Source organism: Carcharodon carcharias, chromosome 4 (genome assembly GCF_017639515.1).
Source record: "Carcharodon carcharias isolate sCarCar2 chromosome 4, sCarCar2.pri, whole genome shotgun sequence".
NCBI classification, from domain to species: Eukaryota; Metazoa; Chordata; class Chondrichthyes; order Lamniformes; family Lamnidae; genus Carcharodon; species Carcharodon carcharias.
Genome location: NC_054470.1, coordinates 67845703 through 67870136, shown reverse-complemented (window position 1 = coordinate 67870136; position 24434 = coordinate 67845703). Strand labels below are relative to the sequence as shown.

The 24434-nt window shown below is 43.7% G+C and overlaps 1 protein-coding gene across 5 annotated transcripts in view; it reads left to right on the top strand.

The window, feature by feature from the left end:
* Positions 1–2279: 2279 nt before the first annotated feature.
* LOC121277240 (neuromedin-K receptor-like) overlaps positions 2280–24434 on the top strand; it is a 119609-nt gene continuing 97454 nt past the window's right edge. For all 5 annotated transcript variants that reach the window (XM_041186433.1, XM_041186437.1, XM_041186436.1 and 2 more), the window contains exon 1: positions 2280–2593. In XM_041186433.1, coding sequence (XP_041042367.1) covers positions 2391–2593 — 203 coding nt within the window. In that variant the 5' untranslated portion in view covers positions 2280–2390. The remainder of the gene's footprint in view (positions 2594–24434) is intronic.

Here is a 24434-nt window from a genome sequence, read left to right as displayed (position 1 = left end):
CTACCTACAATATCAACTCCTTCAATCATTTTAAACACTTCAATTTGATCTTCTGGTCAAGGGAATACAAGTTTAGCTTATGCAAACTGTCTTCATAATTTAACCCTTCTAGCCCAGATATCATTCTTATGAATCTGTGCTGCACCCTCTCCAGTTTAGTGAGATTATTCCAGAGTGGAATGAAAAAGCTATGGACTGTCCCTCTCTTACCACTTTGTTTACCAGTCCTCTGCTAAGAGAGTACTGAACTGTTTCTTTAGAGCTTATGTAGTTCAGCTTCTTACACAAGTTTACGTTAATGAAAATGCAAATGAGCCAACCCAGTAGACTCACCAGTACCTCCCTCAGCAGGTTACTGTCAGGTGGAATATTTTTTAAAAGAGGCAACAGTGGTGTAATGAATTTTGAAGGAATTCTTGACTTAGATCTCTGCTGAATTCACCTGGTCAGTGATAAGGTGGCTAGGGTTGCCTCAGTGCTTCTGGGTTTAGGCAAGGTTCCTGCTGATACCTATCAGCAGTTGCTGCTGGAAGTACATATGTGTGGATGTCAGATGAAGGCAGGTTTGAGTTTGTTTGTGATGCCTCATGTAGTTGATTGCCTATCAGCATTCGAGGTGAATCCCTGCAACTGCAATATCTTTAGGAGAGAGGAGGGTAGTTGTAAATTCATGGGATGCCTGTGTGTTGTTTGTACTGTGTAGGTTTGATTCAAGGAGTAGTACCCCACTGATTGGGTACTTTAGCAAGGGATTGTAAAAAAAGTTTAATCTAAAAAGTTTAGATAATAATGTGGCAATTACTGCACACAAATTGTGTACAATTGTAGCAAGAAACAAAACTTGCAATTTTACAGAGTCTTATTGTGCCAGTGGGGCATCCCAAAGCATTTCACAACCAGTCGATCAACTTTAAAGTGGAATGACTGTTACTGTTAATAATTGCAGACAATTGCTGCACAGCAAGATCCCACAAACAGCAGGTGAAATCAGTCACCGTTTCAAACTCTGAGGGAGAAATGTTGTTCAAGGCTCCGGAGTTACTCTTTGCTCTCTTCCACTAGAACTGTTACCTGGGTAGATGCAAAGAACCATTTTTTCCCTAGTGAGCACGTTCAGAACACAGGGTTCTTAAAATCAGAGCTCGGCATTCAGAAGTGAAATCAGGACTCTCACAAAAAATAGGAGGAATGTGGCATTCGCTTCTCTCAAAGGCTGTGAATGCTGGAACAATTGGAGCTTTGAGAACTGATTTGAAAGATTTTTGTTATTTAAGGGTATCAAGGAATATGGAACAAAGGAGGTTAAATGGATTTGAGGCACACACCAAAGAATCGTGGAACAGGCTGGAGAGGCTGAGTGGCCTATTGCTCTCACTATGTTCCAATGTGAATGGCTAGATTGAGTTTAGGCTTAAGGTTTGATGTCAAGGGGATCACCGAGGGCAAAGCGGTACTCCCTCACCTGAAGTGTCACAGGGAATTAAAGATTATGCAACGTTTCTGTAAATCCATTCAGAAACAATTAAACTGCAGTTTACAAATTCAGTCGCCAAGAAATGATTTGAATCACTTATCTTCCGCTGGGTTGGGATGCAGCTGGTACTAATGTTGCTTGTCGTTCTCACAGGATGAAATAACTGAAAGGCTGAGTATATGGATCTGGGAACTGCCAATTTATGTGAATAAAATTACTCCCCACTCTAAACACACGGAAGCACCGTTTGCGAGGGTGACATTACACACATTTAACCCCTTATAGCTACCCCTTTTTATATAGATTATGTTCAAATGCTTCCATTTGCTGGAAGCCAGCACAATTGTTCCAACAGGTTAGGGGTAGGAAGTTCGCTGCTCTCCCCGCCCCGCGTTTCCCACCAGCTTCTCCGGGGCTGAGATGAAACGGCCCCTTCTTGATGCCTGCCGAATGAAAGCTGGGGGGTGGGGTGGGCTCTGACTCACCTCAGCCTATCCACTCCCAGCCTGTGTCATTGCATCAAACGCCCCCTCCCTAGAAGAGATTAAAAGATGCGGGACCTGCTCCTCTGCAGAAGTCCAGATTTCGCACTGGTACCAGTTCCCTAGCCAGTTAAGAGAGCACCAGTGAACTGGGCTTCCCAGCAAGCAGGAGGACATTGGGCTGGGCACTCGGAACTCAGTCAACATCTTCAGAGAAGATGAATACTTGGACATCGAACTACACTATGATTTGGGGCAACGGGAGCCAGGCAGGTCCCAACAACCAGAGCCGGCTGCCTTTGGCGAATTACACCAACCAGTTCGTGCAGCCCTCCTGGCAGATCGCCCTCTGGTCCATAGCCTATGGCTCGGTGGTGGCGGTGGCTGTCTTTGGCAATCTCATCGTTATCTGGATCATCTTGGCTCACAAGAGGATGAGAACGGTCACGAACTATTTCCTGGTGAATCTCGCTTTCTCCGACGCCTCCATGGCCGCCTTCAACACCTTGGTCAATTTCATTTACGCCCTTCACAACGTCTGGTATTTCGGGGACACTTACTGCCGCTTCCACAACTTCTTCCCCATCGCCTCAATGTTCGCCAGCATCTACTCCATGGCGGCGATCGCTGTAGACAGGTAAGGGTCTGCTCCTCTTAACTCCCAGCTCTGGACAGCAAGCCCATTATATAAAGGTCGTGAGTTACCCGCACCCCCCCCCCCCCCCCCCCCCCCACCAATCTAATGCCACAGCTGAGGGTCTGCAACAGCCCCTCAAGGACCCCCCAGCCCAGGTCGAGGGTCAGCCCAACCCGCCAGCTCGGCAGTTCGTCCACCTGTTCACTTTAGGTCGGTTTCAGTTTGCCAAGAGCTCATTTCACTGGGCACGACTGGCCGCCAGGAATCGAATACTGCCCCACAAACCCCTTTCGGACGAAAGGAACCGTCCTCAGAATATTTGCACATGAAAAATGGCACCTTCGGGAATTTCCAAAAAAGGCGGCATGTTCTTTCCCGTAAATAGCGCGGAAACTTCAGATTCCAGTCGTCCCGGTCGGTGAATCCGAGAGAATCGGAACACTGAATGTAGTGAAGAATCCGATGGAAGCAGATCTTGTAGAGAGACTGGAATTGCAACCTCGACAACTGAAACCGTAAAAATCGCCCAGTTTAAAGGGTATTGCAGGGGGAGGAGAGGGGAATTGGAGTTGCGAGAGGGTTTCACCGGCAGCCGAGTCTGTAACAAGGGCAGGCGATTGAAGATTATCGAGAGAAATTCGGAGTATTGACACAAGGAATGGAACCACAAGCGGCTATTGAGACAGAAACAATAAAAGGGATTTGGAAAGGGATTTGGATAAGGGGTTGAAAAGAGAGGGATTTGAGCAGAAGGCAGCAGAATGAGATTAGAGTGCGGAACTCCGTTGAGGAAGTCGCAGCCTCAGTCGGCTGAAGGGTTTGCGATCCTGTCACGTTTCTCGATGGCCCGGCAATTGCATCTTTTAAATCATGTCCCTTTCACCAAGCACTGCCCGATCACACTAGCAGCGCCCCACTTTTCCATAAACTGCTTCTTTCACTTTTTAAGCTGTTTTCTAAAATCTGCTCGGAATCTTGTTGGAAAAATGACAGCGGGCTAATGGCTCTCACCATTATTGAGGTAGAAGAAATGGTTCTGAACAAAGATCACCGGCCTTAAACGTTAACTCTCTTCATCTCTCCACTGATGCTGCCAGCTCTGCTGAGTATTTCCAGCATTTTCAGTTTTTATTTGATATTTCCAGAATGTTTGCTTTTGTATTATTAATGTAGGCATTGGCTGGCAAATTGAGGCGATAGAGACAGACAGGGAGTTGTGAAGCTCCAGAACTTGTGGCTCGATCTTCGCCATTTGCTTTGGACAAAGGCCATCTCTCCCTCAACTTGCCCATTATTTTTAAGAACTTGCTGGATTTGCTCATTAATCTCAGAAAGTCAAGTCTGGTAATTAAGAGCACAAATAACAATGTGATGTTCATGCATTGCCAATTAACCTCTGACTCAGATAAGGTACCCTATAAAATGCTCAGTGCTTGGCTTAAATAGCCAAGTGGTTATGGCACTGGGTTTGTAACCCTAAGATCAAGAGTTCAAATCTCACAATGGCAAACTATGGAACAATGTGACTTCATCTGAAACAGATGGAAACAGGTTTGTACTCGAAAGAGTATCAAGAGTTCAAATCTCACAATGGCAAACTATAAAATGCTCAGTCTCCTTCCTACATGTAGTAAATTGTTAGAGATTTTTTTTAAAATGCCAGTTTAAAAATTTTTACTGTTATTTTCTGCCACTCTCCTCTCCATAACACAATCTTTTCCCCCTCATTATTCCCTCAGGTGTTATCATTGTACCTGACTTGACTTTAATTCACCCTCTTCTCCATCCTTCCCCTCTGTTTCTTTTTCAATCCTTAAATCTCATTGGTTGGTGATACACTGTTGGTCCTGCCATCAGTTAATGCCCAGGTATCGTGGTGCCCACACCATGCCTTTCCCAGCTTGCATTTCCAGCAAGTTATGCTGCAAAACAGTGCTGAAGGGTACTTGAAAATGTTTAACTAACAACCTACTTGAGCAAGATCCTGGCTAAAATGTTGCACTTGCAATCATTGCTAAAATGCACAAGCACAATGATTAAAATACTCAAACCTCTTACAGGTTAAAAAAAACCTCGAACTACACTAATAACTAGGAAATGGATATTGTAAGAAAAATGATAGATTAGGAATGTGTGTGGAAGGGGTAACTGAAGGCAAATGGATTTGCTTTGGAGATGAGGCCAGAGATAACAAGACAAGATAGTCAAGATAGGGGATTGCAGAGAGAAGATGAGCGGATAACTGGCTGGCCTCCAGATCAGGCAAGAACCAGAGAATTAGAGAGGAGAACTGTCACCAGGGCAAAGAGCTGAAGAAGGCTAGGCTCACCAAGTGAACCAAGACAGTGGAAGGATTTTGAAGATTAGCATATGTGGCTTTCAGTCAATATGTTGGTATGTTGTCAGAGGGTAGAGTTTGCAAGATCATGGATGATAGCTATCCAGAACTTTGTGTGACAGACTCCTAGACTAGGTCAAATTTGGAAAGGGTTGAGCTCATCAGGAGGGCTTTGAGAAATTAATCCAAAAAGGTGTGATTAGGAGCTGCAATGTTGGTGGTTGTGGTGGGGGTGGCAGGGTGGTGGGGGTAGGGAGGGTGGTGGGACTGGTGTCATAAGTAAATAATATTCCACAAAGAGATCAATGCTGTCCCATTGCAAACCAGGGGCAGGGTAAAAAGATTCAGCTTGGGGTAAAATATGGCACTGAGGTTGTATGACAGCAGAGAACAGCTGGAGGTCTTCAGGAGGTTAGTCAAAGGCATCTAAGGGGTTGATGGAAACCAAAAGGACACCTTCTGTTTTGTAAACATGAGCTGAAGGAAATGTCACCTCATCCAGAATTTGATATCATACTAGCATTTAGTTAGTATGGCAACAGCCTTAGAGTTGATGTTGAATGTCATTGGCATACATGTGAAAGTTTACCGAGTCTTTACAAATAATGCTTCAATTCCAGTATTAGCTAGCCCTCCTCCCACATCGGAATCCCTAGAACTTAGCTCTGCCAACTCGGACATGGGTAAGCTGGATGAGTCTTTGTGGCTCAATTTGGAGATTTGTAAATTTGATACTGCGTTTCTGTATGTGTCAGACATCCATCAGACCAAAACACCATCAGAGACTAGAGTGACAATGTAACTGGCATCATATAGTCCCTAACAAAGTTGTACTTTGAAATGTGAAAGACACTGAAACACCTTCGGTACAAACCAAATATAATAGTCACCCAACAGCGCAAGACATTCTGCTTTTTAGGAAATTAGGATGCCTGATATGAGCAGCTAATGGATAAATGTTCATACGAAAAATTCCTACATCCACTATCTTAATGACAGCTCCAAATACCCCAGTATAATGTCAAGCAGAGTTTCACTGCACGACAACTGCTTTGAAAATAAAACAAAATGGCAATACTCCCACCTGGAACACCGAATTCAGCTTGAGGCACAAAATCTAAAGATATACTGTCTCTATACAGGGTACAGTACTTACCAAAATGATACCATAGCTAATAAGGTTAAACTGAGCACTGGTTGCATAAATCTGGATTGTATTCACTTGAATTTTAAAGTTTGAGAGGTGGTTAAAAGATAAACTAATTCAATAAGGGAGATACAGCGAAGCTATTTTTACTTGTGAGGGAGTCGAGAGCAAGGAGGCATATTCTTAGTACTGTAGGCATTCAGGAGTGATATCAAGAAGCACATTTTCACCCAAAAGAAGTGTAGAATTCTTTTCCCACAAAAAGGCTGTGAAGGCTGGCACAATTGGAGCTATCGGGACTAAAACTGATAGAATTTAGTTGGGTGTGGTACAAAGATGGGAAAATGGCCTGGAAATCAGCCTTGATGTAACTGAATAGCAGAACAGGCATGAGGGGCCATCTGGCTTCTTCCTGTTCATATGTTCCTATCACATTATTTCACTACTGGAGCCATGATCTTGTGAGGTACTTGACACATGGCAACAGGAATCAGAGTATTGTAACCATATCTCTGAGCTGTATCCTTAACCCTTTTTGTTCAAAACGGTTTATCTTTGCATGCTGTCTCATTGTACCCATTTTATTTATCCAGTTTACAGCACAAGCTGGAATGATCAGGCAACCCAATTACACACAACAGTATCAAGGATCATCTTCTGGCTTTGGTCCCCAGATGTATGATTTTTGAGGCTAGAAAATTGAAACCTCCAGGGAATTCTCTGCACAATATGAAGCCTTAGCACGTGAGGCACCATGTCAGGAGTATAAAGCTGGAAAATTCCTATGGTACTTTGCTCTGTCTGTGACATTAAAGAAAAATAATTTTACTAAGCTGTAAGCAGTGATCAGAACTTGTACGTTGTAACAATTGACATAGCCAAATTGAATGAGAATGTTGTCATAAGTATTTAGGTCGGTGACAGAAAAGCATCACCAGAAAGAGTGCACAGGAATCATGTATCCTTTGAGACTTTTCCGGTAATAAATTTAAAATTAAACAAATTTTAAATTTTACACAGGACAACATAGCTCTGAGCTATGATATTTCTGCATTATTCATATGTATCAGTCTATTACATAAATATCAAATACGCAATGTATACCATCTATGTGAAGCTTTGAATTGGGATTCGAGGCCCAGAGCAAATATTGTGAAATAGTGCAGTTGCTTTCACAAATGCACCTAATTGATAACTGAGAGTGGCAAGAAAGGGAACTTTAGACTAATGATTTATGATGTCCTTTGGCACAAATGAAAATTGCTGCAAATCCTTCTGTTTACTCAATAGCACAACAGTTCCAAGAATAGCATGCTAGCTTTAAATGATATCTAAAGTACTGTGCCAAACATTGAGTTATAAATCATAACTCTGTGTATGCGTGTTTGTATACTTGTACGTGTAAGTATTAACTGTTGCCAAATGTGATTTCCAAAGTATAGCAAAGAAACGATCACCCCTATTGATTCACCTCACTAAATAAGTACATTCCTTGTATTTTTTCTGGTGACACAGCATCTGCTGCCAGTGTGAACTATCGACCTGTATATACTACTGCTACATAGCATTGTATGTTAATATTGTCTTTTTAAAATTCATTTTTGTTGCTGGCTAAGTCAGCATTTATTGCCCATTCCTAGTTGCCCTTAAGAAGATGGTGAGCCTTCTTGAACCACTGCAGTCTGTGTGGTGAAGGGTTCCTTTAATGCTATTAGTTAAAAAGTTAAGATTTTGATCCAGCAATAATGAAGGAACAGTTGTCATAGCAATCCTTTAGGTAGTACAGACTGCAGTCAATGGCAGAGAGAGCAGATGTTTAAGCAAGCGAATGAGGTGCTGATCAAGTAGACAGCTTTGTCCTTGATGGCGCCAAATTTCTTGAGTGTTGTTGCAGCTGCAATCATCCAGGCAAGTGCAGAGGATTCCATGACACCCTGACTTGTGCTTTGTAGGTGGTGGACAGGCTTTGAGGAGTCAGGAGGTGAGTCTCTCATTGTAGAACGCCTAGTTTCTGACTTTTTATTCAATTACCTTGATATTCAGCAACTACAATAACTTGCATTTAAAATTTATTTGAAGGTTTTCATGATGAGAGCAGTAACATTGGGTAAGACAACTTTACAGTTACAAAATTTGCTCTGAAAAGAGCAGTTGTTATCTTAAATGAGTTCCTCAGAAGAACTGGTGGGCCTCAACATTTCAGGCAACATACCCTTTATTGTCTGGAAGAATGATTGGAACAGTTGAAAGACGTAGGCCTGGTAACAGGACACACTGAAAATCACTATACATAGGCAGGGTCAACAGGGTTTTGTGAAAGTTTCACAAACCTGTTACCAACTTTTTGAGGTTTTAACAAAGAGGGCAGATAATGGTGAAGTGAATATAGATGTTTACAGCACAGAAGGAGGCCATTCAGCCCATCATGTCCACGCTGGTCAACAAAGACCTGACAATACTAATCCTATTTTCCAGCACTTGGTTCATAGTCCTGGAGGCTATGGCAACGCAAATGAATATCTAAATTCTTCTTAAACATTATGAGAGTGTCTGATTCAACCACCCTTTCAGGCAGTGAGATCCAGACTCCCACCATCACCCTCTGGGTGAAAAATATGGTGTAAATGGATCTCCAGAAGATATTTAAGAAAGTGCCACACAATAAGTTGCTACACAAGATTAAGGCTGATGAGATTTGTGGTAATATATTGGTATGGATTCAGAATTAGGTAGTGGGCAGAAAACAGAGTCGGAATAAATGGGCCATTTTCAGGATGACAGTGTGTAACTAGTGGAGTATCACAAGCATCAGTGCTTGGGTCTCAGCTAATTACAATCAACATTGACATTTTAGATGAAGGGATTAATTGTAATATATCCAAGTTACAAAGATACAAAGCAAGGTGGGAAAGTAAGATGTAAGGAGGAAGCAAAGAGGTTGTAAAAGGATGTAAACTGGTTAAGTGATTTTACATCATCTGCCACCTTCTTGTTCAATGTGGGGAAGTATGAAATTATCCATTTTGTTAGGAAGAGTGGAAAAGCAATATTTTTTACAAGGAGGGAGTAAATGTTGACATTCAAAAGAACTTGATTGTCTTTCTACAGGAGTCACAGAAAGTTAACGCACAGGTACAGTAAACAATTACTAAGGCAAAGGCTATATTCACTTTTATTGCAAGGGGGTTGGAGTATAAAAATAAGAGTAAAAGCAACTTCTAAATTTGTGAATGACACCAAATTGGGGCAGGATAGGCAATACTGAGAAAGACCACAACAAATTATAGGAGGACATGAATTATCTTGCAGAAAGGACAAATAATTGGGAAATGGGGCAGAATCTTCGTCTCGCCGGGCAGGGGTGGGAGCGGGGCCCGCTCGCTGATGCATAAAATGACACAGGCTGACATTGGGCGTGCATTCCGATGTCACCGTGCGTCATTTAGAGTTTCAGTTCAGTGGGTGCGCAGCTGACTCGGCTGTTCCCGCCAAACTGTCAAAGGCCTATTGAGGCCTGTTAAAAAGCAAATAAGTCAAATCAGCTGAGCTGCCCGTCCAACCTTAAGGTTGCCGGGCAGGCGAAGAGCCCAGACGGCCTTCGTATTTTTCATGGAACCTCATCCACAGGCAGGATGAGGTTTCATGAATGATCTAAAATTTTCGGAAAAAAATTTATTAGAATTAATGCACATGTCCCAGCCCATGTGACAGTTTCACATGAGGGGACATGTCATAAAAAATTTTTCAGCACTTTATTAAACTGTTCAAACTTAAAACTAATCTCTCTGAGGCACATTTCTACTCTCTTTGGTGTGCATGCATGAAAAAGCACATTCCCAACTCAGGCAACCTCACCCCCCACCGCATGGGGAGCGCTCAGCGCTTCCGGGCGCATGTCATGCTGGGTGGGCCTCAATTGGCCAGCCTGCATAAAATGGAGGCACCCAGCTGATCAGGCTGTGTGCCCTCCCACTCCCGCCCCTGTCCCCGCACAACCGCGCCCCCGCCACCCCCCCCAAAACCCCGGATGGGGAGAAAATTCTCCCCATGAAGTTTAGCACAGATAAATGTGAGGTGGTATATTTTGGTAGGAAGAATAGGGAGGCCACTTATTACTTGGAAGGTGTGAGTCTAAGGGAGGTAGAGGAACAAAGGAATCTCAGAGTACAAATATATCAATCACTAAAAATTGTGCCACAGGTTAGCAAGGTCATAAAAAACAAATCAAGCACAAGGCTTTATTTCTAGGGGGATAGAATTGAAATGTAGGAAAGTTGTGCTAAACCTGTAGCGAACATTGGTTGGACCACAATTAGAGCACTGCATGCAGGTCCGGTGTCCATATCATAAAAAGGATATTAGAAGCATTGGAGAGGGTGCAAAAAAGATTACAAGGATGATACCAAAAATGTGTGGGTATACAGATCAGGAAAGGATGCAAAAGTTGGGTCTCTTCTTTGTTGAAGAAGGAAAGCTGCGGGGTAGCCTAATAGAGGTCTTTAAAATTATGAAGGGTTTTGATAAAGTAGATATAGTGAGAATGTTGCCTCTTGTGGGGAAGAAAATAACTAAAGATCATCAATGTAAGGTAGTCACCAAGAAATCCAATAGGGAATTCAGAGAAAACTTCTTTACCCAAAGATTGGTGAGAATATGGAACTTGCTGCCACAGGGAATGGTTGAAGTGAATAGTACAGATGCATTTAAGGAGAAGCTAGACAAGCACTTGAGGGAATAGAGAATAGAAGGTTACAATGGTAGATTTAGATGAGGAAAGATGGGAAGATGCTTGAGTGGGGCATAAATGCCGGCATGGACTGGTTGGGCTGAATGGCCTATTACCCTATATAAGGAAACCTTGCAGCAATTATATCAGGTTTTGATAAGTCTACACATGGAGCACTGTGTATACTTGCTTTAAGGAGGGTGCATGAGGGGTTCACTCGCATATTCTTGTCCAGTATGTTTGTGAGATCACCACATGTGACGAATTGATGCCATTCATTTTAAAGTCACATAAGACTGAGTTGTATTAAAGTTGCAGCAGTGTGTATGAATATGGGTGTTACTCACTTGACTACTATTTGTTGTTTCCCCCTGATTGAGCAAGGAAGAATCAGCTATGGTGCTGTTAGACAGGAGTCTCATATCAGTCAGACAGCAGCTATGTTTATCAGAATATAGTTCACTTATCAGGTTTCTCGGGATCTGGAAACTGAAGAGCCACTTGTTCAATGAAACAAGAAAAATATTCTGCCGTTTGTTACCTTCTCTACCCCTTCTCTGAGTGTCTCTAAATGATGATACATTTTGATCTGTGGGATCTCTCTGTGAAGTGCTGTGAAAGCAGGGGAGAACAATGATCTGATTACTCTCAAAATATTCTTGGGGGAATCTAATGTCACAGGGCATGCTAACTGAAGAATTTGGCTTTGTTTATTTGGTAGCTGGTGGCTTTCAGAAAATATTTAAGGTGCATGAGCAACAGACAGTGCTTCATGGCTGCCTATGATGTTTGAAATATGCAACTTTGGCAAGCTGGGGTGGTGCAGTAACATCTTAATGTTTTTAGCCTTTATCTTAATAAATCTGTTTAAACAAGTGATTGAAAGGAATAGGGCTCCATTGACTTAAAAGGAGAGATTACAGGAGGTTGGCCATGAACCAAAGGTCTACTAAGTGTCTGGATGCTGTGTTCAGAAATGGAAGGTGATTGTGTAACCAATCCAAGAGTCAGAGTCCAGAAGCCAATACATAGAGATTTTCCAATTCTGTTTTCTTTTATTCATTCATGGGATGTGGGCCTCACTGGCTGGGCCAGCAATAATTGCCCATCCCTAGTTGCCCTTGAGAAGGTGGTGGTGAGCTGCCTTCTTGAACCAGTGAAGTGCATGTGGTGTAGGTACACCCACAGTGCTGTTAGGAAGGGAGTTCCAGGATTTTGACCCAGCGACAGTGAAGGAACAGTGATATACTTCCAAGTCAGGATGGTGAGTGGTTTGGAGGGGAACTTGCAGGTGGGGGCGTTCCCATGTGTCTGCTGCCCTTGTACTTCTAGATAGTAGTGGTCGTGGGTTTGGAAGGTGCTGTTGAAGGAGCCTTGGTGAATTCCTGCAGTGCGTCTTGTAGATTGTACACACTGCTGCATTGGTGGTGAAGCGAGTGAAAGTTTGTGGATGTGGTGCCAATCAAGAGGACTGTTTTGTCCTGGATGGTTCCAAGCTTCTTGATTGTTGTGGGAGCTGCACTCATCCAGGCAAGTGGAGAGTATTCCATCACTCTTGTGCCTTGTAGATGGTGGACAGGGAGTCTGGAGGTGAATTACTCATCACACTATTCCTAGCCTCTGACCTGCTCTTGTGGCCCAAGTATTTATATGGCTAGTCCAGTTCAGTTTCTGGTCAATGGTAATCCCCAGGATGTTGACAGTGGGGAATTCAGTGATGGTGATGCCATTGTACATCAAGGGGCCTTGGTTGGATTCTCTCTTGTTGGAGATGGTCATTGCCTGACACTTGTGTGGCACAAATGTTACTTGCCACACAAGTGTCAGCCCAAGACTAGATATTGTCTAGGCCTTGCTTCATTTGGATATGGACTGCTTCAGTATCTGAGGAGTTACGAGTGGTGCTAAGCATTGTGCAATCATCAGCGAACACCCCCACTTCTGAGTTTATGATGGAAGAAAGGTAATTGATGAAACACCAGAAGATGGTTGGGCCTAGGACTCTACCCTGAGGAACTCCTGCAGTGATGTCCTGGAGCTGAGATGACTGACCTCCAACAACCACAAATATCTTTATTTGTGCTAGGTATGACTCCAACCAGCAGAGAGTTTTCCCCCCAATTCCCATTGACTCCAGTTTTGCTAGGGCTTCTTGATGCCACACTCGGTCAAATGCGGCCTTGATGTCAAGGGCAGTCACTCTCACCTCACCTCGGGAGTTCAGCTCTTTTGTCCATGTTTCAACCAAGGCTGTAATGAGATCAGGAGCTGAGAGGCCCTCGTGGAACCCAAACTTGCCAAGCAAGTGCTGCTTGATAGCACTGTTGATGACGCCTCCCATTACTTTACTGATGATCGAGAGTAGACTGATGGGGCAGTAATTGGCCTGATTGGATTTGTCCTGCTTTTTGTGTACAAAGTATACCTGGGCAATTTTCCACAAAGCCAGGTAGATGCCAGTGTTGTAGCTGTATTGGAACAGCTTGGCTAAGGGCGCTTCAAGTTCTGGAGCACAGGTCTTCAACACTATTGCCAGAATATTGTCAGGGCCCATAACCTTTGCAGTATCCCGTGCCTTCAGCTGTTACTTGGTATACTTGGAGTGAACTAAAGTGGCTGAAGGCTGACATCTGTGATGCTGAGGACCTCCGGAGGAGGCCAAGTTGGATCATCCATTCGGCACTTCTGGCTGAAGATTGTAGCAAATGCTTCAGCCTTATTGTTTGCACTGACGTGCTGGGTTCCTCCATCATTGAAGATGGGGATATTTGTGGAGCCTCCTCCTCCAGTGAGTTGTTTAATTGTCCACTACCAGTCATGACTGGATGTGGCAGGACTGCAGATCTTAGTTCTGATCTGTTGGTTGTGGGATCGCTTAGCTTTGTCTATCACTTGCTGTTTATGTTGTTTGGCATGCAGGTAGTCCTGTGTTATATCTTCATCAGGTTGACACCTCATTTTTAGGTACACCTGGTGCTGCTCCTGGTATGCCCTCCTGCACTCTTCATTGAACTAGTGTTGATCGTCTGTCTTGATGGTAATGGTAGAGTGGGGGATATGCCGGGCCACGAGGTTACAGGTGGTGTTCGAGTATAATTCTGCTGCTGTGGATGGACCACAGCACCTCATAGATGCCCAGCCTTGAGTTGTTTGATTTGTTCAAAATCTATCCCATTTAGCACGTTGGTAGTGCCACACAACATGATGGAGGATATCCTCAATGTGAAGGCAGGATTTCGTCTCCACCACAACTGTGTGGTTGTCACTCCTACTGATACCGTCATGGGCAGTTGTATCTGCAGCAGGCAGGTTGATGAGGACAAGTATGTCTTTCCCTCTTGTTGGTTCCCTCACCACCTGCTGCAGCCCCAGTTCAGCAGCTATGTGCTTTAGGATTCGGCCAGCTTGGTGAGTAGTGGTGCTACCACTCTTGGTGGACATTAAAGTCCCCCGCCCAAAGTACATTCTGCGCTCTTGCCACCCTCGGTGCTTCCTCCAAGTGGTGTTCAATATGGAGGAGCACTGATTCATCAGCTGAGGGAGGGCGATACATGGTAATCAGCAGGAGGTTTCCTTGCCCATGTTTGACCTGATGTCATGAAACTTCATGTGGTCTGGAGTCAATGTTGAGGACTTGCAGGACAACTCCCTGCTAGCTGTATAACACTGTGCCACCAACACTGCTGGGTCTGTTCTGCCAGTGGGACAGGACATACCCAGGGATGGTGATGGTGGTGTTTGGGACATTGTCCATAAGATATGATTCCGTGAGGATGACTATGTCAGGATGTTGCTTGACTAGTCTGCGAGACAGCTCTCCCAATTTTGGCACTAGCCCCCAGACGTTAGTAAGGAGGTCTTTGCAAGGTCAATAGGGCTGAGACTGCCATTGTTGTTTCCGGTGCCTAGGTCGATGCCAAGTCGTCTGTCTGGTTTCATTTCTTGTTTGTGACTTTGTAGCGGTTTGTACAACCAAGTGGCTTGCTAGGCCATTTCAGAGGGCATTTAAGAGTCAACCACTGTGAGTCTGGAATCACATGTAGGCCAGACCAGGTAAGGATGACAGATTTCCTTCCCTAAAGGACAATAGTGAACCAGATGGGTTTTAACAACAATTGACAATGGTTTCATGGTAATCATTAGACTTTTAATTCCAGATTTTTATTAAATTCAAGTTGTGCTATCTGCCATGGTAGGATTCGAACCCAGGTTCTGGAATGTTAGTCCAACGACCACCACGCCATCGCCTCTCCTCAAATCTTGCAGTTCCAATTGTGGGGAATGAGCAGAAGTTCACTGCTAAAGCGATCTGTAACAGCACCACAGCCACTGGAGAAGCCACTAACTCTGAAACGTGGAAGGTGCAGTTCTCCTGAAGGGTCCTGAAGGAGCCCACGCTGCTATTCCTATTCTGAAAATGACAAGAGCCATTCATTCATAAACATTTTGCATGTTTGCCCTCAACTTGTATGAATTTTTATGTGCAAATTGTTAGAACGGGATTGGCACAGCTGTAAGTGAGCAAAGTTAGCAAAATCTGTCAGGCAGGAAATTGATCTGTGCAATAAAAATGTTACACATGATTCCCCTCATGCCAGCACCCCCAGCTCCCCACCTGACTTCTCTGCCACCCCTAAAGCTCCTCCCCCCCTGCACCCAACTCATTTGGCAGACCTCCTACACTTAGCACCCGGCTTCTCTTTTCATCCTGCTCCTCCGACTCCCCTCACCCGCGCCCACACTCCTGGCTCTTTTACCACCTCCACATGGATGCCTCTGGCTCTTCTCCCCATCCCTTTTGCTTGCCTGCTCCCATCTTCACCCCCAACCCCACCCACCTCACCTCAGTCCAGCTGACGTTGAAAACAACGTATATGTCATTCAGCTAAACACAGACCCCAAGGGCATGGCTTCAGCTTGTGACATCAAAAGAGGGCGAGTCTTCATTGGCATTGTGGTGTGCGGGAAGCTCATGCTGCTTGTCCTGAGTAGTAGCATACTCAACAGCTTTACCACTGGCAGGAAGATCTGTGTCGTTATACCAATTCCGGTGAAATAGAGACAGTTTACACTTGAAAAAATGTGTTTTTGACTGAGCATTGCATCAGAAACAGAACATTTTAGTTGACAAGTTGTCACCACCCTTCAAGAGTATATACGGCAAGCCCACTCAGAAACTGAGTTCCAGGTCATTGTCATAATCTACTCCTTCTCCAAAGCATATTGGAACATGGGTCTTTCGCTAAACACCTGGAAAACTAAGGTCCTCTTCCAACCAACTCCCACAGCCCAACACCTCCCCCCATTGATTAAGATTAACTGCGAGATTCTGGAAAACAGGGACCATTGTCCATAACTTGGCAGCTTCCTCTCGACGAAGGCAGACATAGAAGACTAATTTCACCATCTCCTCCAATGTGCCAGCTCAGCCTTCAGCCAACTGAGGGGAAGAGTATTTGAGGACCAGGATCTCAAATCCACAGCTAAGCTCATGGTTTATTGGACAACTATGATTCACATGTTCCTTTAGGCTGAGGAGACTTGCACAACCTGCAGGCATCTCAAAATACTGTAAAAGTACCACCAGCAGTGCCTTTGTAAGATCCTCCAAATCCGGTGGCAAGAATGGTGGTCCTCTCTCAAGCCAACTTACCCTGCATTGAGGTGCTAATCATGCAAACTAGCTTCACTGAGCAGGTCATGTCATTAATAGGCCTGAAACCAGACTCCTGAAGCAACTGCTTTACTCAGAACTCAGTTGTGGCAGGAAACTCATGGGAGGACAGTGGAAACACTTTAGATCCTACTAATCCATTGGAGTCCCTGGCTTGTGACTGAACACATCAAGAGACTTCATTAGTGCATTCAGAGGCAAAGTTGAGGCATCAGAGAGCACACAACCCTCCAAATAACTCATCTACCTGACTCTTCAAACGCCATCTGCCCTCCATGTGGCTTGTATGCACATCGCGCATTAGACTTATCAGCCATCTCAGAACTCACTGAACCGGAGTGGAAGCAAGTCATTCGCAATCCCAAAGGACTGCCTAAAAAAAGGATGCAATAGGCTTGGTTTGTGGAATAGTTGGATTGTAAAGCCCTTTTGAAGTTGTTTTTCTGACTCTGGCAGTGTGTATTGATTTGATTGCTAATGGTTTGAAACCTCAAGCCTGCTTTCAAAAGATTGCTCATTTGTTTTATTAATATTTCATTTGTTTTGTATCATGTAACAAATTTGGCAACCTGATCACCACAAGTTTGGTGAGCAATGAAACCCCACTGGCCAACACTGCTGGATTGATTCCTAGGATCAGTGGGCTGTTCAAGAGGAATGATTGAGAAGAAAGAGCCAATATTTTCTGGAGATTTGAAGAGTGAGAGGTGATTACATTGAAATGTATAAAATTCTGAGGGGGTTTGACAGGTGCTGAGAAGTTGTTTCCCCTGGCTGTAGAGTCTCAAATTAGGTGTTGTCATAGAGCAGAATTTAATGCCATCCGTCACCCCTGCACATCCCCGCCCCCACCCCACCCCCAGGAGTTTGGAGGTGGGAGGGAGCTATTTAATCGGGCAGGAATGTGTTGGGTGGGGACTCTGCTACCTTCCTGACTCCCCCCCCACCTCCCACCGATAAAGCTCCAGGCAGAAGTTTCTCACCCAAAGACCAATTGAATCTAAGTAGCCATTTAAGTAACCAATGGGGTTTTACAACCCACTGGGGGCTTAACTGAGTGGGAAGCGCGAAGCTGTCCAAGTAAGGGCCTGATTACGTGGTAATTCCTGCAGAGAAGTGATGTGGGGTTCCCACTGGTTCTCCAACCAGTGGGTGAGACCCCTGTCATACTCATTAAATTGTGTGCAGAATCTCAGAATAAGGGGTTGGCTGTGTATGATTGAGATGAGGAGAAATGTCTTCGCCTAGAGGGTTGTGAGCCTTTGGAATTCACTAACCCAGAGGGATGCTCAGTTATTAAGTATATTAAAGATTGAGATCAATAGGGTTTTTTTGGGCATGAGGGGAATCAAGGAATATAAGGGTAGTGTAGGAAAGTGAAAATGAGGTAAAAGTTTATCCATAACCTTATTAAATGGCTGAGTCGGCTTGAATGGCCGAATGTTCTTATTTATTATATCCCCGTGTAATTGCAATATAAATGTATTGTATTATTTCAATCAGTAATCATTCAGTATGAATTTATACAGGGGGAATTTTACACTCCTAACAAGTGTATTTGAAGACTGGGAGGGCATGTAAAGTAAGGCAGGTGGCCAGCCTACCGCCTTCCCACTCACCCCTGAGCTTTCTACCCTGGCACCACCAACTCCTCATCCTCCTTTGCTGGGGTCTCCCAGCCGTGCCTGCCTAAAATCCTTGGACTTACTTGAGTCCAGGAGACATCTTCACTTCTTCGTGTGGGCTGGTTGCAGTCCCAGCAGTGGCCACTACTGTCATCTGGCGCTGCTGGGATTGCAGAGCTGCCGGCCAATCAGGTAGCCGGCAGCTCTCTAGGGCAGGTCTTTCTGTCCTTGAGCGATGGAAGTCCAACCCTGCACCATCTAAGGCCATAAGTGTATTACCACTGCCAGATAGCCATATTTCATGTCAGTGAGGTGCCGACTGACTTGTAGGTCAGGGGGTGGCTAATCCATCCCCCTATAGAATACACCCTTATGTATCAAAAAATTAATGCGTTGACTATTAGTAAACAAGAAACTAAAAACTAACTTAATGTATGTATTTGTGTATATAGTGTACAGTAAGAATATATTTTGAACACCGGTGACTAGTGCAACACAAAGTGTTGCTTCATGGATAAATAGAATGGAGTATAAATGAGGATTTAAAATGAATATAGGATAAATGTGGAGGATAATACAGAAATGCCTGAAACAAATAAAAATATAGAACATTGAAAGAAGACTTAAAAAGTATAAATGAGGGCTAACAATGACCACAAAGGGAAATACCATCAGCTTTTATAAGCACTTGAACAGTAAAAGTTAAATAAATAGTTGGAACACTTAGAAATGAAGCAGGCCATTTTGTACATGAGAATGAGGGGACAATTGAGAAGTTTCATATGTATTTACTTCAGTTATTACAGAGGAAGATGAGTGTGGAACTGTAGGAGAAGGGGATAGAACCACAACTGGACGTAAAAAGGCAGCCATTTTGGCTGCACTCAGTGATCTGTGTGCAAATTGTGTCTAAGAGCGCTTATTCTGGGTGCTTCTTTTTTCCTCAATCTTTGACTTAAACTTTTTGCATTTGCCAAATGTAAGATTTATCACAAGCCAGTGCGATTGGGCAGCATTTTCGAAAGCATTTTTTAAATGCTTTGTTTTAAAAGTACTCCTTGAGTGGTAAATTGATTGAAGTTTCATTAATATAGCTAAAAATGTGTGTATCAAAATAACATTTTTAATCAGTGTATCATCTGTGAATAATTTTGAAAAAGCTGAAAACAACTTAAACCACACAAAACCATTTGCTAGTTAAATTATAAAACAATAGTCTTAAAATAAAATAATTATTCAAATGCTTTTAAAATGTGCATTTAGTGCTCTTGCATCTAAAAAAATGAGCTTAATTTTAAGAAGTTCCCCAAAGGCCTGCAAACTGCCCCATTTAGCAGTAAAGGAAACTTTGCTTTAAAAAATGAAAGTTAAGGGAACTAAAAGTATAGAAGACCCCAGGCTGAAATTATTGATGGAGGTTGGGGAAAGGAGAATAGAGTCATTCAGCAAAAACTTGCATTTACATGGCACCTTCAATATAGTTAGAAAAATCCAAAGGTGTTTCACAGGAACGTAATCAGAGAAAAATTCACACCGAGCTAAAGAAGGAGATATTAAGGCAGGTGACTTAAAGCTTGGCCTGAGAGGTAGGTTTCAATGAGTGTCTTCAAGAAGAGAGAGGTGGAGAGGTTAAGGAGGGAATTCCAGAGCTTGAGGGCTAGAAGGCTGAAGTCATGACCACCAAATGTGGCTGAATAGTGTCACAGATGCACGAGAGGCCAGAATTGGAAGAATGCAGAGTTCTTGGAGGCTTATAGGGCTGGAGGAGATTACAGAGAAAGAATGGTGTGAGGCCATGGAGTGATTTGAAAACAAGTATTGGAATTTCAAAATTAAGCCTTTGGTGGACCAAGAGGCAATGTCAGTCAGTGAGCACGGGAGCGATGGTGAAGAGGACTTGGTGCAGGTTAAAATACAGGCTGCAAAGCTTTGGTTGAGCTCATGTTTATAGTGGGTGGAAGATTGGAGTCTAGTCAGGAGACTATTGGAATAGTTGAGTCTCCTTGGAACAGAACCATGAGAGATTTTCAGCAGCAGATGAGCTGGAAGTAAGCAGTCTTTGTGATGGAAGCTCATTTCAGCATCATATAGAATGCTGAGGTTGTAAGATGAATGGTTCAGCCTTAGATAGTGGAATCAGTGATGTGAGAATTGAATTTGTGGCAGGGGCCGAAGTCAAGGGCTTCCCAATGTTTAATTGGAGGAAATTGTGCCTCATTCAAGACTGGAGACAAGCCATCTGGCTAATGAGACAGTGATGAGATAGAGCTGAGTGTCAGCAGCATACATGTCTTTGGATGATGTCACTGAGGGACAGTATGTAGGTGAGAAATAGGAAAAGCCAAAGAAAGATTTTTGGGGGACTCTGGAGGTAACAGAGCAAGGACAGGAAGAAAAGTCATTGCAGGAGATTCTCTGGGTATGACCACATAGATAAGTGTGAAGTTGGTTAACTGTGTGGTCAGCCATGTCAAAGATAGCAGACAGGTCAGAAAGATGAGGAGGAACAGTGCACCACAGTTACAGCCATAGAGGATTTGTGACTTTATATAGCTTGCCAAAATCTTTCAAATTAGTCCTTGTGTCAAATTCTGGAAGGTTTGAAATGTATAGCCCTATCCAAAAATGGAAGAAGGATAAGCCAGGGAATTATAAACCAGTGAGTCTTCAGTTATAAGGTCCCATAATAAGAGATTAAATTTGGGAACACTTACATATACAGGACTTAACTGCGAATAATGGGAGTAAATTCAATTGTGCAACAATGTAAATAGTGATAGTAAGTCAGCAGCCTATTTTACATCTCTTCCACGACTCATTTCCACTGAAGTCAATATTTGAAAACAAACCGTATAAGAGGCATGTGGAGAACGGACAGGGGAATGAGATGAAAAGAGAAAGATAGCAGTGGCACAGGAGTCATGGGCTGAATGGCTGTAATTCCTGTGATCCTCTTATGTTACCAGATTCCTTGGTGTGATTTTATGCCTGTAATCTTGTCTTGGGGTTCAGATGCTAAACACAAACCACTCCAACCTTGCAATTTCGGATGCGCTTAAGCCCTTTAGGCAAATGAGTTCCTTGCATTCACTATTCTCAACTGATGCAAAACATCATGATCATGGTGATTTTTAAAATGTAGTTCTTAAGATGTGAGTGGTGCTAGCACAACTGGCATGTATTATTCTGAAAAGCCACCTTCTTGAGTTGCTTCACTCATACTACTCAATACAACTGTGACTTGCTAGGCCACCTCCATGAGAAATTAAGAGGCAACCTCACTGGTATGGGACTGAAGTCACATAGGCCAGACCTAAGTAAGGATTACAGCTATTTTCCCCTAAAGAACATCAGTGAGGTAGTAGGATTCTTGTGAGAATTGAACAGCATCGTGGTCACTTTTTTTTTGACTGATCATCTTTTTGAGTTCTCTGCCCAAAGGCAGGCCCAACCCACAGCACAGTGACCTCCACTACGGATAGGGGAAGGAGACAGGGCCCAATTCCACCCCAATTGAAACGAGGATCATACCCCATGTTGTTGGCACCAATCTGACCCACACCAGCTGTCCAGCCAACTGGCCCCCAAGAAACCCAAGTTGCTGTGGCAACATACACTTTTACATACACCTTATAGCCTGGAGCTATGGTTAGTGATGGTAGAAGCTCTAAATTCTTCCTATCACATGGCTGACCAGGAATCTCTCCCACTCTTACTGCCTGCCTTACTGTATGTTGGAAGGATTTACAAGTTGATACTCAACCTGTTTGCGTTATGAACGCACCTTCCTTGGCCATCAAGTCCTGGAGTGGGACTTAAACCCAGAGCTTCTAACTCAGAGGCAAGAACACTACCCAGTGTACCACAATACTTCCTTCTTGTTTTACTGATACCAGCTTTTAATTTCCAGATTTTTAAAATGGAATTCAAATTCTGAAACTGCCATGGTGGAATTTGACTAACACTATTTTTGAATGTATATGCACTTCCACAAAGAGACTTTAGTATGGGAATTCTTGACTGATGGTATATCCCCTCAGCTGGGTGACAATAGTCTTGCAGAAAGGCATTCCCTGGTTTCATCCTCAATCCCATCTAGAGTTTTGCCTCCCCATTTTCCTTGCAAGCTGTATTCTCAACCACCACTTAGATATACGATTTCCAACTCTGTGACTTACTGTGCAATTGTCTTTCTTGCCTATATCTCACCTGGGTCCACAGAAATCACCCATTATCATTTGTTTTAAACTTAATTTTATGTAGGTAATACGATGTGCAAAATGAATATATTGCCATTGATTTTGATATCATTTCACGAACTCCAAGAAGCTAGTTGTGGTTCAGTGGCAGTGCTCACCCCTGGTTCAGAAGATTATTGTTGCAAAAATATCTAATTTTATGATTCATATGTTGCATGAATATAACTTCTGGTTTCAGTATTGAAAATGTTAAAAGTAAGAAAATGGAAGCACTTGGTTTGGGAGGCTGGTAAACAGACTTAGTGATTGCAATTCAGAAGGTGGCCTCTGTTTATTTAATAAGGTTAGAGTTGGAAGTGGGAAAACATTAAACAATGAACAGCCCACTCTGAGTTTCTTGGTGGAGACAAGATGTCTACAGTTGTCTTCATATGGGATTTAATTATTCATATGTTTTCCCAGAATAAAGGAATGTTTGGAAATTGGAGATAATAGGCTGAGTAAGAAGGTAGGGTTGTGGGGGATGGACAGCATACTGCTCCAGAAGCCACATCAGTATAAAGCGGACTGACAGCACACCGCGCAGCCCCACAGCAATAAAGTGCTGCGAGGTTAATTAACCGGGGCTGATTAGGACTTCTGGAGCTGCTGGTCAATCCAATTGGCTGGCAGCGCCAGGAAGGAGTCAGTGGCAGTTGCTGGGACTGTATGTGAGGAGCAGAGCCCAGGGTCTCTGATCCCCAGAGAAGGTAAGTCAGGGGTCTAGGGCTGGGAGGGCTTGGGAGTGTTAGGGAGGGGTAGGTTTAAGAGTGAGAAAGGGTAGGAATGAAGGGGGGGGTTCAGTCTATGGGGGGCCGCCCCACAATTGGCAAAGGGCAGCCTCCGAAGAGCGACATCCCGCCCCCAGCCCCCCCCGCCTTCCTTCCTGCCCTTTAACCATTTCAGGTTAAAAATCGGGCTCTCCACTCCTGCCCTGCTGCCATTGCGAAATATTATGGTGTGGGCAGTGTATTGTTAGTTTCAATAATCTTAATAACAAACCTAATGACCCTTAATTGGTTTAAGATGGCAGCAGCTGCTTGCCTGCCCCCCATATTATAGGAATGACCTCCGGGGTGGGCGGGAAGGTGGTGGAATGGGCGCCCATCCTATCTTACGTGCCACTCCATGGGAATGATTATTCACACATCCGCCTGGGAATTCAGCCCAATGAATTTGAATCTCCATCCGGGACATCCCAGAGGGGCAGTGTTGCTATGGCAATAGATTGCAGGGAGGTGGTTTTCAAAATCGTGAGGTACTTAAGGGGAGTTGGAGGGTTGCCTAGCTGGATGCTAGTGCAAGGACCCCAAGAAATCTCATACCTCGGAGAACAGCAGGAACACTGAGGAAAATCATGGTGAATTTCTGAGAGCTGTGGCACACTTTGGTTTGGTCCCAGGAGAAGCGAAGGAATCCTGCAGATCATGTAAAGTATACTGGAAGTCTTGGGTGGAAATAACAATAGAACATTAAGTGTCCTGTTGGGAATTTTGGGCTTAAAGAATAAGTATTTATGAAACAGATTATTAATTAAATAGTACTTGGTTTGTTTAACTCTTGTACAGTAAAAGTGTGGGTTTAAAACATGAAATATTGTGGCATTATTCTCCCAGTTAATAACTGGAAGTTACTAGTCTCCCTCAAGGTAATAACATTGTGCATTTAAGTTCCAGTCCAGATGCTTGAGCATATAATCTATGTTGATACATGATGCAATACTGGGGGCTTCTGGACGGTTGGATGGGCCATCTTTCGGATGAGACACTAAACTGAGGCCCCGCCTGCCACCTGTGCAGTTGATTATCTGCTCATTATCATTGGTGTTTGTAGGACCTTGCTATACACAAATTGCTGAATTTATGGCTCCCGCTATCTACCTCAGTGAAGGAAATCCAGGCCTAAATAAGGGCAGAAGGAAACAGGGAGGCTACAAAAGAAACTCATTGCCTTCAAGAGGGTTAAAAGATTGCATTCTGTAGCATTTCTTTTAAGATTGACTTGATGATGGTTTTCCACCGAGACGAACCATCTGGGGCTTGCAAGGCTTCAATCTATCAAAAGGTTCAACCAGCATCACAAGCAGTAGGATG